At 44.3% G+C, this 15,161-nt stretch overlaps 1 protein-coding gene across 1 annotated transcript in view; it reads left to right on the plus strand.

Moving 5' to 3' along the window:
- HLF (HLF transcription factor, PAR bZIP family member) overlaps positions 1 to 14,441 on the plus strand; it is a 35,397-nt gene extending 20,956 nt beyond the window's left edge. Inside the window, exons 3-4 of the mRNA XM_039716041.1 lie at positions 7,325 to 7,545; positions 10,370 to 14,441. Of these exons, the coding sequence (XP_039571975.1) occupies positions 7,325 to 7,545; positions 10,370 to 10,585 (437 nt within the window). The 3' untranslated portion in view covers positions 10,586 to 14,441. The remainder of the gene's footprint in view (positions 1 to 7,324; positions 7,546 to 10,369) is intronic.
- Positions 14,442 to 15,161: the final 720 nt, after the last annotated feature.

The following is a 15,161-nucleotide window of genomic DNA, read 5'->3' on the forward strand; positions in this document are numbered from 1 at the left end:
CAGGAGCAACTCCTGTCAGGCGTCTTGCAGGGAAGTTTGGAAGGGAATAAAAATTGGATTTCTTGGTTGTTTTCAGAGATGAGGCCTCATTGAGCTCATAAGTGCTGCCTTCATGCAGGCTAAATCCGAGGAAGGGCTTTCAGACTATGGATCTTACAGAAGAGATGAGTCTGAAGTACACGAGATGCAGTGGAAGATTTTACCTGCTGGTGCTGCCTGTTTGTTTGGTTGTTGTTTTGAAGGGCAGAACATTGCTGGGCCAGCAGGCAGAGGGTATTCCATGCACTCCATGGTAACAAGAGGCAGGACTTGCAGGTCAGCCCCTCAAAGATCTGCAAGCACACAACTGAGGGCCACGTGTGCCGCCTTGGACAGCAGTCCTGTCCCTTGGAAATGCAGGCTTTGATTATGTTATATCCTCTTCTTTCCTCTTTTCCCGTTTTGCCTGCAGAGCTCAGACCAGCTCTGGGCTGAATCTGGGCCATTTCAGGAAGGAAGTGGTTGTCTGTAGGATCTTGGATCTTGACCTCATTTACTGCAGATGTGAGAGGATGCAGGGAACAGCAGGAGGAGAAGGGAAAATCTGGCAGGAAGGACCAAAGGAGTTTATCTGGAGACACTGGACTTTGCTTAAAGTTTCAGCAGAATTATAAACAATTAATTTGATTTTGTGGATGTGTCACACCATGTGTTTGCTTTCCTTTCTGTGAGGAGCCCAGTGTGACACCTCGGGTGGCTCTCACCTGTGCCCCACAGCTGCAGAAGCCCAGGAGAGTCCTGTTTAAAATGCAGCCAATTCCTACAACATTTGCTAACCTGAGACAATGATGATTTGATTTAAAATACCTGTACTTCTTCATCTGCAAAGAGAAGTGCTGCCCCTTCTTTCATGGGAGTCTTGTGGGGAAGAAGCTGTTTCTGAAGCACACAGATGCAGTAGTTGTCAGTGCTGGAGGGAACTCCTGAAATTGTTTCTTTAGAGAAGTTGGAATAATTTATGGCAAATATTATATGGATTTATTTGGGTAAATCAAAATTAGTGAAACAAGTGTCTCCTTAAGGAGGAGAGAATCCAAGTAAGATAGGATGTGAAACTTGGAAGATTGTTGCAACTGTGACTGTACTTCTTACACAGCTCTTGCACTTAATTTAAAAAACAAATTGAAAAGACAACCTAGACCTGCTCATGTCCCACTTTTACAACAGGCACATTGGAAATGAGTAGAAATGGATCTGACAGCACCCCACAGTGTCCTGCTAGTGGGACTGAGTAGAGGATGACAACTGACCCTCGCTGTAAGGAGCTGAGGAGGAGGTTTGCCAGTGTTTTGTTTGTTGAAGAGAATTTGTGGCACTGGGAATCTGGGGCTGTGTTTGTACCATCAGCACAGGCTGATCCTGCCCTGTTCCATTGGACTGTGCTCTTCTACTGAGTGCATTCATCACAGCCTTTGCTGGAACAGCCTTCCCCTTCCTGGCTCTCTCCCTCTCATCTTTGGCTGCCAGTCTATCATCCTCACCTTCCTCACCACCTTCTCAGCTTTGAGTCCTAATCACTCAGTGAAATCCTCCCCTTCTCCTCCAGCCTGAGCATGCCCACAGCTGGAACATGCTGCCCGGGGAAGTGGTTGCATCACAGCTCTGGAGGTTTTTAAAAAGCGTGTAAATGTGGCACTGAAGACATAATTTCATGGTGGAGTTGGCAGTGCTGGGTTTATGCTTGGGCTTGATGATCTTGGAGGGCTTTTCCAATCTAAACTGTTCTGTGGTTCTCTGAAGTAACACTGACCCAGGAGCTGCCCTCTCTCCCAGTGCACAGGCCACTAGCACACTGCAGTGAGAAGTCTGCCAGAAATTTTAACAGGTTCAAAACAAAGTATTTTTTGTGGAACCTTTTTCGGGAAACTGTAGAACCATTTTGGCAGAAGCAGTTGGCGTACAAGAAATCCAAACAGAATGGTTGAAATCTGGCAAAGGCTGAAGGAACTGAAGACAGCATCCTCTAATGGAATTGTTAGACAGTCTTAGTAAGACTACCAGTCCTGCCTGGAATAATACTGTAGAGGCCTGGAGCAGGAGGCACACAATGCTGAGAGGGGAGATGACGATTCTTTCATAATTAAATGCACAAGGTTTGTAAACAATGCTGGTATCTTCAAAAAGTACACATTTTAAAAACCCTTTTGTGTACCAGTCCTATAGTGTGTGTTAAAAGCAGCAAATTATGTTGTGGTTGCACTGGGTTGAGATCCTTCTTTCTGCAGGAAGTGTTTGCAGTCACCACATGTTCAGCAGAATCGAGTTTGTGTAAGATAAGGAATAGGGGAATGTCCATGCCAGCTTGGAGCCCTGGTCAAAATACACACATCTCCTGTTGCTTGGGGAGAAAATAAAGCTCTCATAATTGCTTGCATAAACACACCCAGAGGTGAAGTGTCTTCTTCACCCCAAGGTAAAGAGTGGTTGGGTTTGTCCTTCCAGTTGAGGGCAGGAGGATTGCAGCGTGTGGCTTTAGTCCTTTCCACCTAAATGGTTTGGTTTGTGGAAAACAACTACAATACTAATAGCAGGGAAATTACATAGAATAAGGTAGGATAGATAAAAGGTTGCTTTTAGTATTGTAGATGGGGAATGATTACATGGCATGATGCTGTCCTTAGATAAACCTCCAGAATACCCCTTTTACTTTGCTTCCTGTGGGGATTTTTTGCCTGTCTTGATCCCTGTGCTCTGGGCGTGGATTCTGCAGTGAGAGAACTTTTCCTGCAGGCTGAAGGAGTTAATGTAGAGCTGGATGACAGATTAGTCCAGGACAGGCTGTGATTTGGAGTAAGGGAACTATCCCAAATAGCTGGCCAGCTGCCAAGAGGATAGAAGGCTTGGAAAACATACTGGGAGGGCTCTGGAGCAGCTCTGGGTGAGGATTCTCTGTCAGTTTAACCACTGTGCTGCAGAGCCTGACTGACACACACAAAGTGCCTTCCGTTTATATAAAGAAAAATGATTAGCAAACACATGTTTTATCTCTGGGCTGCTAATAAATTGAGTAGGAAACTCCTCCTTTATTTCCCTCCAATGTGTGTAAAAAATAGGGAAAAATATTTTGATTAGAACGTTTTCACTCCCTTTTCTTCCTCTCCGTGCTGTTCTGCAGCCTGCTGTTGAGCTGATGAGGAGTGTGGAAGGGCTGTGAGAAGGGAGATTTTCTGAAAATCAGACACATTTCTATGGGAGTTGAATGGTTCAGAATTGTGTTCCACATAATTTACCAGGGATCTCTTGCAGTACAGATAAGAAGTCTGCCAAGCAGTAGTGCAGCTGAAGAGGTTATTTCCGTCTTTACTCTCCTGGGCACAGCTGGTAGGTGGGATGTTTCAAACAGGGGAAATTAAGAGTCAGGATGTGGTGATTGAACTCCCCATGATACCAGATCAGCATTTGGGGTTTTTGTAGGTATAAAAAAATGCTGTTATACTTTTGAATTGTGAATTTTAATTATTGCATGGAATTTGAAGCTTCAATTTTTTTATTTTACCAGCAGTTTGGTCACCCAGATGACACAAGTGAATGGCCTCAGTTCACTTCTCTCTGAAAAAGGAACCACACTGAAAATATTGCCATTACATTGGACTTCTCACTGGCAGTCTCTGCTGGGAGGAGGAGGACTGAAAGGATTAAAACAGCAAACTTTATTTCAAGTCCTTTTTTATGGAAAATTTTCCACTATGCTAATATCTGCCAGAGCAACACCAAAAGCAGTAGCAAAGGCAAGATGTTAGGGCAGCAGAATTGCTGGGGTTGTCAAAACCTGCTGGTCCCTTTGCCAGGAGACACCTGGAGCTGTGTCTGTCCTGGCATACTCCTTCCTGCTTGAGTGGAGTTCTATAAGTGGGAAAGGCTCCAGACAAAAGGCCAGTGTTGACACAGTTGTGGTCTCTCCAGGCCATGGTTGAGACACATCACTAGGGTGGTATGAGGGTAAGTTTCCATTAACAATTGTTCCCGGCTTGCTTCCACCACCACCACCACCACCGTGGAGCTCTGCAGCTGGATTTCCAAAAGAGCTCAATGCTCAAGAGTTCTCATTTCAGCAACTTAAATAGAGGGGCTAAGTTCTTTCCAAAACACTTGGCAGTCATCAGCCCCCATTGAGAACAAAGCTAAAGCACATTAAACAGTCCAGCCACTTCACTGTTGTGAAAATTTGGCCGCTGTTGTGAGTGCAGAGTGTTTAAATAATGCAGAGCCTGGCAGAGGCATCTGGCTCCCAGTGCTGGGCACTGAGGGGCCTTACCTTGCAGAGTGGCTTTCCTCCTTGGCCGATTCCTTGTGCATCAGAGCCTCAGAGCAGCCCTTTAGTGGCTGTTGTGACAGCTGGGAAACTTGCTGATGCAAGGATTAGTCGGCTGCTGGGCACATGACACTCAGATTGCTGTGCTTATTTGACCTACCTCTGATTGCGAGGAATTCGGTGCATAAAAATAACACCCCAAACAAATTTGGCAGGAGGCTGCAGAGGGAAAGTGCCGAGCACACCCGGGGAGCGATGCGAGGCGACGCCGCGCTCTGCGCTCCCGCAGCGACAGCACAGCCAAGGCCAGCACAGCCCACGCTGTCCTCTTGGATTACGGCAAGTTCCAGCACCGCAGAGATGTCATGGCCACTGGCCAGCAAGCTAACGAAGACAGGTTCCTGGCTTGCACTATTGGCAGAACTTGATAGAATAAATAAAATGATCCCGGGTGCCAGGAGTTGCCCAACGTAAAATGCTGGACAGGGAATTTCTGGTTTTTCTGCCTAGGGCTTGAGATACCCTTGTTAAGTCTTTTGTTCTTGACGGAGTTGCTGATCATTTGCAGGAGCATGACAGAACAGAGACTGGCAGAGGTGTGTGTGCCATGTGGGTGTAGGATATCTCACCGGGCAGCGCTCTTGGGGCTCCTCGTGACGGTGCTTAGACACATGGTTTGTTCAGGCTTTAGTGAACAGCGTTCCCCTTGAACGAGCTTCTCACTGGCACTGGAATATCTTGTGTTTGCTGAAGAGCCAGGTCTGTGCTCGTGAGAGCTTCCTGAAGCAGGGGAAGGAAACGTGTGCATGGAGGGAGCAAGGCAGGACCTTGACTGCCGTGTCTTCTCCCACACCGCTGTGGAGGTGCATCACTCTTTGTTTTGCTCTTGTATTGCTAAGATGCAATGCCTCAATTTTCTGTCTCTAAAATAAGTGGTTTTGCCCTGTTTTTAGGGTGATGTAAAATTTCTTGAGGCCAGTGACTACAGAGCTCATGTAATTGTGTAATATGGCACGCTACAGATAAACGATAATATGCAAACTGATCCTGTATATCAAGAACTTCAGCAATATTTAAATACAGGCTCTCACATGGGACAATTAGAAAGCTGGGCCAGATTTCACAATCCATTTTACTTTTAGAAACACCCCGCAGGCTCTCCAGAGATATTATAAAAGCACTCAGAGCTCGTGCCTTGCTTCATTTTTATCAGTATTACAGAATGTGCACCATTTGTAGGTGCACACCTCTGTGTATCTGTCCGCAGTAAGGAACACCTGGCTGCTGCGCTCACCCAGGGAGCTTTTCCCGTGTTTCATCCTTCGGATGAGGCCGTGGCAGCCCGTCCATCTGTAGCGATGGATGCCCGGGAGGTGCCTCAAGGCCGCTGCCCGCCGTCTCCAGGAGGGATGAGGCTTGTGAGCAGGGGCCGAGCCGCGGCTGTCCCGGATCCGGGAACGCGCTCCCGGCACCGCGGCACCGCGGGCAGGGGAAATGCCGCCAGTTCCCGGCTGGATTAACGGGGTGACAGCTGGGAACGCCGCGTTCCCAGCCCCGAGAGCGGGGAGAAGCCGCTGGCACCGCCGTTTCCCGGCTGCATGGACCAGGGGCAGCGGCAGCGGCGCGTCCCGAGCCGGGGCGGCAGCGCTCCGCAGCGGCACAACGCGTGCAGCAGCATCCTTTCCTCTCGCTCCCTCTCCCGCAGCCGCATCTCTATTTTGATAACTTTGATCCTCCTCTTCTCCTCTCCCCGGCCCTCACCAGCCTTTCCTGGAAGCTGATTTTATCAGCTCTAAAACAGGAGTTACAAAAGCTCTCCCTTAGCAAGCCCTGCGCAGTGCAATTCCCCTGGTGCCTTTTCCGTGCGGTTCCCATATTGTTAAAATAAAAACTACATTGTTAATGCTGGCCTTGGAATTAGAAATGGCATGTAGTGTTTACTGTTTTGCACCCTAAATATTGCAGATATGGGCACAAGTAAGGAAATATTACACAGCCACAGGATGTTTTTGTAGTTGTCATGAAAGCCGTCATATCGCTGAAGTCAAAATGAATTAGCAAATAGCCAAAATGATAAAAGAATATCTGCTTCAATCAGAAGGCCTCCCTCTGAAGTCTCTGAGGCTTCTACTTCTGAGGCATGTGAAAACTTCTGAAAATTCTGCCCCCGGGGATAGTCCATGTTTAGGCAGCTGACTTCAGGATCCTATTTTTGGAGCCTTTGGTTGAGATTTTAAATTGGATTTTTAGTGGGAATGGTGCCCAGATTGGTGCTGTAGGATCTTGAAGGCTTTATCTAAAATCAAAAAGAGAAAAATGGGAGATATAGCACTCATTTTCTGGGGATACGCTCCTTTTTATTAGATTTTATATACCATAAAAGAGAAGTGCAGCATCGATAAGTGTCTTCTTCATTTTTGCAGTGCATCTTTAAGGAATCATTGTAGTCTTTCATGTCACTGGTTTCCTTCACTGTCTTTTAGAATATCCCTGGTAGGATTTCATAAAGAATAAATAGCAGTCTCCTTGGAGTACTTCAGCACAGCTGAAAGTACACTTTCATAAGATGCTATTCATGGCAAGTACAATACATTGTTTGATTGTAAAATAAATATACTCTCAGAGGTATAACTGTGAGGGGTTACAGTGTGCTGATAGATCTGAACTAAATGACAGTGCTTATGATCTGTTCCTGAGGATGGGATCCTAATGAAGTGGTACAGGTTGGAGCAATACATCTTCTGCCTGCAGTCCAGTGCAGTTCAGTGTTGGATTCAATGATGTTACGTTGGAATCCAAGATTAGCAACCAGAGTTAGGCGCAGATGCTGAATATAAAGGCCATGAGCATGTCTGGGTCAGAATATGCACCTTGCAGAATGGACAGTCTAATATTTAGTAAGCACAGATACCAAATCTGAAAGGAAAGCTGAAAGAATTATTGCTTGTAAAATACGTAGAGATCTTCTAAAAACCTTTGCTACAATTAACATATTTTTTCTAACCCGGCTGTATTTATCCTGTATTTCTGTAGGTCAGATCTTGCCAGCAAACCGGAACACACCAAGCCCCATTGATCCTGAGACTATCCAAGTCCCTGTTGGCTACGAACCTGACCCTGCAGACCTTGCTCTGTCCAGCATTCCTGGCCAGGAGATGTTCGATCCTCGCAAGCGCAAGTTCTCCGAAGAGGAGCTCAAACCCCAGCCCATGATTAAGAAAGCTCGCAAAGTCTTCATCCCAGATGACCTGAAGGTAATTTGGAACTGGTGACGAGGTGATTTCTACAGAGTCTCTGACGGTTGCTTACTGAGGTACAGGTTTGGAGCATGAATCTGTTTTGTCATGTAAGGTAAATCTTTCCATGTAAATCTGACAGAATAAAACTGTTCAGGGTTCTGGATGAGACTGAAGGGAGGATGTCCCTTATTAGTTATGCAACAGTTGAAATTCATGAGCTCAGTATTCATTTCCTTTGTATGCCAGAAACTTCCTGCTTGACCTTGGACAAGCTTGCTTTGTCCCATATTTCCCACTTATGAAACAGCCTGATCATGTTTCCTTTTTCTTCATTCCGTCTCTATTCATGTTTCCTTTTTCTTCATCCTCTGTCTGTTCAGCACAGGCTGTGAATCCTTCAAGGAGAATGGAGGACCCTGATGACATACTGAAGTATATTGTGTCTTATTCAGAAGTTGCTGTAGTTCTGTGTTTAATAATGAATGAGAACGCTATAGTAAAAACTATTTCACTAATCCTTATTCACTAATCCAGGTGAAAGAATCTAGACAAGTGGTAGGAAAACAGAAGAAAACAGAATTTTTCTGCTGAGAGGTGTGTTTTAATACAATATGTAAAATACAATACTACATCAAATTTTAGAAGAAAGAGTCTGTGCCACTCACTGCTTCTGAGATGCGAAGAGCAAAGTGCATGAAGAGAGCAGGAAAATTGATCAACTGATCCAGGTTATCAAACACTCTGAGTATTATTTGCAAAGTTGTTTTCCCAGTATGTGCTTTTCAAGAGGATCTCTTTTATCAGAGGCAGTCAGGGCAGAATTTAATTCTGCTGTTGCTACTGCCCCCAAGAGACACAGCCTGAGAGCCTGTTGGAGTCAGTGGGAATCCCTGGCTGCATGTGCAGGGAGCCTGGGATGCCATGTGTTTGCACCAGATTGATAGCATTAGGGAAAGAAGCTATTTTTATCCCTAAGCATGCTGTGGTGCAAGTTAAAAGCACAGAAATCACAATTGTGTTCAGGTTGCTGTCACTCAGCTTTCCTTTGCAAAGGGTTTCTGCACCTTGTTGCTTACCTGGGCAAGTTCTACTGCCTGTGACGCCCTGTTGGGCTGCAGTGCCCCAGGGAGAGGTGTTTGCTGCAGGAATGGCTCTCCTAGGTACCCTTATTCATCAAAGCAAGCTTTTGGCAAAGGTCCTGCTGGCCAGAGGTGGAGCCCAGCAGTGCAGCACAGGAGTGAAGCAGGAGCTCAGGGTCTCTCATTCCCTCGGGATCATCCCATCACTTGCCCTTGACTCGTTTCAGAGCACTTGACCCAAGTGCTGCTCCTGCCCTGGCATGTGGAGCAGCCCCTGGGTTTTGGGGGAGGGTAAGCAGATTAGAGCAGTCAATCGTCTCTGGGCTGCATGTGATTTGGAAATGCCAGCCTTACCTCTTTCAGGCCTGGATTAAGGGATTTGCCATAGCAATTTGTTAAAATAAAGAGGGATGAAGCCTAGGTGGCACACTAATAAATTGCTTAAAGCTGATTTTTATGGAGTGAATTGAGATGGGAAATTATAAACAAGATTTGGGTCATAGCTTTTTGCTGCATGCTTGTTTTTTCTGAGGATCTGGGGGGGTCCATCTACGTACAGTTGAAGAGCCATTTAGAGATAATGCTGGCTCCAGAGCAGCATTCCTGCACACTTTGTTGAGCCAAACTGATAGAAAGCAGTTCAAGAGCCCTCCTGCCAGCAGTTGTTTTGCTCCTGGTTTGCCTTTTGCAGCAGCAGAAGGTGCAGAGCAGCAGGATTGGGCTGGGCAGAAGGACCCAGGAGTGCTGGGTGTTTGCTCAGTGCAGCAAAGGAGCAGCTGGGTCTCGTGCCCTGTGCTGGTCCTTGGGAGCTGCACAGGGAAATGGAAGCATGATAAGATGAAGAAAGAGGGAGTTTGAGCTCTGTGGCTTGGCCAGGCAGAGTTTGAGGGTTGAGTGGCTGCATCACTCATACCCTGCAGGGGACGGAATTTCACTTTTCCTGAGAGATTCTACCTGCTTTGTATTTCCTGAGTTATTCCAAAGTTCTAGAACTTAATTCAGTTATGAAGCAACATGGAAACTGCTATTTTGCTGAAGGCCTCTTCATTGGAAGAGTAGAAAAATCAGGTGAAATTCAGTAGTTGCTTCGAGTCTTTGATACACCAATGCAGTAAGGTGATCTAGAGGCAAGTCTTCAGGGATAACACTTTGGAATGTGTTAGCTTATGAAACCTCCGGGAGTAGTAGACCTATTTCTGTCCAATGTGGTTTTTTTTCCCCAGCCAAAGCCTATTGCACTAATCTCTGTGGCTGGTCCCAGAGCAGCCATCACTGCTGTGCCAAAGAGTCCTCTTGTAGTGACGGTGGTGCAGACAGGATCATTTTGGGCTCTGCAGAGTGCTTTGAACATTAAAAAAGAGCAGAGCAGTAGATGAAGTGGGTGATAGAGAGTGAAGCAGGTGTTGGCTGGGAGCGCTGAGCAGGGCCAGAGGTAGCTGGTGCTGCTGGCAGCCGCTGCTCAGGGTGAGTCATGGCACACGAAGGTGGATGTGCTAACTAGGTCAGCCTGGATGGGAGATGGGCTGTACCTCCGGAGCATTGCTTCACTTTTCCTTGGAGGAATTCCCTGTCAGGAGGATGAGGGGGTTAGTGTAAACATTCTGACAGAAACATGTGAGGGCATCTGCGCTGCCAGGGCGGATTGTGCCACGCCAGGCTGTAACTCCGGTGACACCGGAGCCGCCCGCGGTCCGGTGGGCAGCTCCTCTCCTACCACAATGTAACACCTTTGTTTGCCTCTCTGTGTGTCTCACGAGCAGGATGACAAATACTGGGCCAGGCGCAGAAAGAACAACATGGCAGCCAAGCGCTCGCGGGACGCGCGGCGGCTGAAGGAGAACCAGATCGCCATCCGCGCCTCCTTCCTGGAGAAGGAGAACTCGGCCCTGCGCCAGGAGGTGGCCGACCTGAGGAAAGAGCTGGGCAAGTGCAAGAACGTCCTGGCCAAGTACGAAGCTCGGCACGGCCCCCTGTAAATCTGAGGCAGGGGAGGTGGGGTGTTTTGGTTTTTTTTTCTTTTTTCTTTTCTTTTTTTCTTTGTCGCGGGTTGGCATTTGACTAGATGGACAATGTGTTTCCTGTTTGATAGCACCACGCCCAAACCAACCTTTCTGTCTTCAGCACTTTACCAGAAGCAGAAACAAAACTGACTTAACGTTGGTTTTTTTGTTGGTTTTTTTTTTCCTTTTTGTTTGCGTGTACGTGTCCCTGCGTATGTGTGTGCACACATCTGTGTCTGTGGGTGTGCATGTGCGTGGCTGTGGGTGTGCGTGTGCATCTCAGCACTTCCCATTTTTATCAGCCCTCTTCAAAGGGTGCCACATTTTTACCTGGACTGTTGAGAACCGCCATAGTAAGCTTTTTATTATATATATTTTTTTTTTCCTTCAGTGCTGCTTCAGAGTAGGGGTTTTATGTTCTCGTAATCAGTTCCATCCTCCTGATTTACTTGGAAAGATCCCAGCATAAATTACAAAAAAAAAAAAAGGAAAAAAAAAAAGAAAAAAGAAAAAAAAGGTAGATCTCAGTTTTTTTTGAGAGTAACAAGCTATCGTTTTAAGTCTGTCTAATCAGAAAAGTTAACATGCTAATAAAGTGCACAAATAATTATTTAGTACTACACTGCAGAACTATTAATTTATAGATCGCTTTTGTTGTATTTTTAAGTTTTGGTAATAATTGTCTTCAGATTTAAAAGTGCTGTTAGATTGAGTTTAGCTATACTCATGATAGATCCCATAATGGCTTCTCTGTAGCTACTAAGGTTCCTTTTCTCTCCACGGACCCCAGGTAGGTAGGTAGGAGTTGTTGGTAGAGCACGGAGTGTGTACCTTGCACTGCCTGTACCTGAAGCAATAATCCTGCGTGCATGCTGCCCGGATGTTCCCCGTGGACGTGGGAGGGTTCCCTGCCCAACAGCAGTCTCCAAGTCTGTAACAAGGAGTTCCAAAAAGTCCCAACACGTTCCCATGAGCATGCTGGCTGTGTCCCTGCCGTGGGGGAGCGCATGTGTCAGGAGCAGGATCGTTAGCTGGAAGTGAGAGCAAAATTAAATAGCATCTAATCAGATCTGATGTTGAAATCAGAGGGGCTTTTCTGTTTTCAGTTAGTTACTCCATTTTGTGATTAAAAGTTGAATAAATACCTAAATTCAGTTGGTTTTTCCCCATGTTTTGTAATATATTTTCTGTGGATTATATCTTGCTGTTTAAAAAAAAAATCACTTTTATTGAGTTAGAAGAAGTCACTGGTTTGCAAAGCCCATTTTTTCCTAGTGATTGTTGTTTTTGAGTGTGACATGAACTGATGGTTCTGAACTTCATTGTTTTAAACTCTCTGCTTTTGAACATGTATGTTCTAATATAAAGTGGACTTCTGAAAAATGAATGTAAGAGACACTGGTGTATTTCAGAAGGGGATGGTGTTGTCATATACTGTGGTTAATCCAATCAATCTAAGTGTTTACTCTAGACCAAAAGGATAGATATTATAAAATGTATAAAGTTTATACAGAATAATTATAGTATGTTCGTTTTGTACAGTATTTTTCAAGTACAAATACTGACAATGTATTTTGAAAGACATATATATAGCAAAAAGGAAAAGCTATTCCATGTTTAAAATATATAGCAAAGATATATATTCTCCATTATTGTATAGAAAGGAAATGCTTAGGGGTTTGTTGGTTGTTGTTTTCTTCTTTTCTTTTTTTAAATCCGTAATTTTAAGCCTGGCACACTGGCATGTTCTGTGCTTTAAATTAAATTTTTATGGAAGTAATATGGCTTTCCAGGATTTTCCATATTACTGAAAAAGAGAGACTTCTTTATTTTTCATCAGAAACACGTAAAGAAACTGTTTAACAGGGACAAAGCACAACATGGATTTTAGTCAACTATTGATTGGACATTGCAACATTTTGTAATGGCAGAAAAATAATACATAATACAAAACCACTCATCATAATTTCCAATCTGCTGCTGCTGCTGTTTTCCAGCTGATTTTTTTTTTTGTTATAACCAGCTCAGATCCTGTACACAGCTCTGTGTACTGCCTGCAGTTAGTAACGTGAGGAAAACATGGTGCTACGTCTTGCTCACAGTTTTCCAAGCGTCCTGGCATTATTTTCAAATAAAAAGGTTGTTCATTCCATGAAATCATTATTCTTGCTTCAGGAGATGGCTGCAAAGAACTCAGCATTTTGGTCAGCATTAAAAACACCCTTGCATGGATGGCATTTCCCCAGTGTTTTCACAAACTTACCTGAATGTTAGTGTCCTGTAGGGTGCAGTGCCTGCCCGTGGACCATTGGTTCAGCAAATTGAGTTTCCGTGTGCTGCAGAAGGTCTGAAGTGCAGGGAGTTATTCCCTAAACGTTGGCAGAAGGCACTGCCAGAGTCAGGAGGGTCTGGCACAGTTGGGGTCTCTGCTGCAGCCCCTTGGGAATGCCCCTGGTTTTCCCTCTGGGGAAACCTTTAACACACCTTTACCAGCAGCACAGCAAACTGCAGCACTCTCATCACCCCCACAAAGGGGAATTTGAGGGGTCCCAAGAGCAGGGTGAGCTCATTGGTGCCACTGCTAGGGCAGGTTGTGACCACAAAACTTTGTGTAACGTGGAAAAAAAGGCAGCTTGGAAAAGAAAAAAAAGAGAATTATTTTGTTTCCTTGGGCAGGGAAGGGGTTGAAAACTGGATGTCAGGTTTGTTGGGGCAGGGCCACAGAGGTTCCTGGCTCTGCCCTGCCCAGCAGTCCCAGAGCCACTCTGGTGCCTCCTCGTCCCATCCTGGCCCTGGAATGTCACAGCCTCTTCTGGGATGGGGACTTCCTGAGGAGCCTGTGGGACTTGGGCACTCTGGCTGCTCTGAAAACCTCACCCAGAAAAGAGGAAAAAAAAAAAAAAAAAGGCAGAATGTGTGGGTTTAAAACTTGGAAAATCCCCAAGTTCATTTTCCAGGTTGTCTCCCTAAAATAACAATGAAAATAAATAAATGGAAGTTCAGCTCATTTTCAGTTCCCAAGGATGGCTCAGCTGGGCTCATCACACCTCTGATGGCTTTGTTGCTCATGAAGGAGCTTTTAGGTATAAGAAATTGTAATTTTATAAAAATAGAAATATATATATTTGCAGAATTATTAATAGCTTATCTAAATAATTCACTGACCTCTATTACACTATAAGCATTGGTAAAATGCTTGTCTTTTCTTTCATTTTTTGCTGAACCTTAGAAGTGGATTTTTTCTTTTTACAAAAGAATGCCCTCTAGAAATCAGTGGGACTGGAGATGGATTTGTGCATCTGAGCACCTTGGGGCTCTCCGTGGGAAAGCTCATGACAGAGGAGGGGGTATTTCTTTTTCTCTTTTGAGTGGTGCTGAAGTCACTGAACCAAGCACCATGGAAATAAGTTCTGACTTGAATCCACAAAAGCAAGAAATTCAGATTGCAGGGGAGGAGCCAGAGCAAGCACAAGGATGGGATCAGTTCAGACCCCTCTCATTTGAATATCTTGCCTCTGTGGGTTTGTAATACCCCCAGTTATTGCTTTAAAATTATTTTTGCAGGTAATTTTACAATAGAGATGTGCAGTTTATTTTTATTTTTTTGACTTTTTTATGTGAAGAAAAGAAATTATATTAAAACTTACATGTGATCAACCATCGTATTTCTGGCAACACCACAAGACAGAATTAAATACAAGTTTAACAAATAGATCAAATTATCTGTATGACAAGAAATGGTTTGCATCCTGTATGCTGTTCAGCCCAAATCTTTTTTTTTTTTTTGTCTGTTATTCTTAATGTTTAATAAACTTTTAAATTTTTCTTCTCTCAGCTGTGTGCTTGTTTTGGTGTGTCAGGGCAGGGGGCTTTTGGGGGGGCAAATATCCCCAACCTTCCCAGCTGCCACCAGGGTTGGGAATAACCACAGCAAACGTGTATTTACATGAGATGAAATAATTCAAATTATACTATAATTACTGCTATTTACTATTTTAACAAAAATATATTATTTTATATATATGTATAAAAGTAATAAAGTGGTACAGTGGAAGCACCATTTCCATACATTATACACTTGGTGTATCATGAGATCATGTGTTAATTCACTGTAAATTCATAAAAATGCTGCATATCAAGGAGTACTTTTTATTGCAGTATACACCATAACTTATTAATTTTACTCTCCATTATAGCTAATATTTTATATGGACCACATGACAGATGATACATACTACAGGCTTTTAGATCTCTAGTTTATACAAAGATACAGCCTGAGAGAGAAAAACTGTAATTCAGGACGAACCCTTCCTGTATACAAGTTATTAAATATGAATACATATGTATCTGTGTATTTATAGCTGGGTACAGAGCATGATGTATAGGCACACCTACCTATAAAATCTGCATTTTAATATACACAGTACCTATTATGCACAAAATGTATCTTTTAATAATACACTGACTCAGTCTCCCCTCTCTGTGTGTGCATGCTTTCATTAGTTTTAAATATATAGCTCTAATATAAATGAATATATTTTAATATACATAT

This window comes from Passer montanus, unplaced genomic scaffold, assembly GCF_014805655.1.
Source record: "Passer montanus isolate IOZ18808 unplaced genomic scaffold, ASM1480565v1 scaffold35, whole genome shotgun sequence".
Classification (NCBI taxonomy): Eukaryota; Metazoa; Chordata; class Aves; order Passeriformes; family Passeridae; genus Passer; species Passer montanus.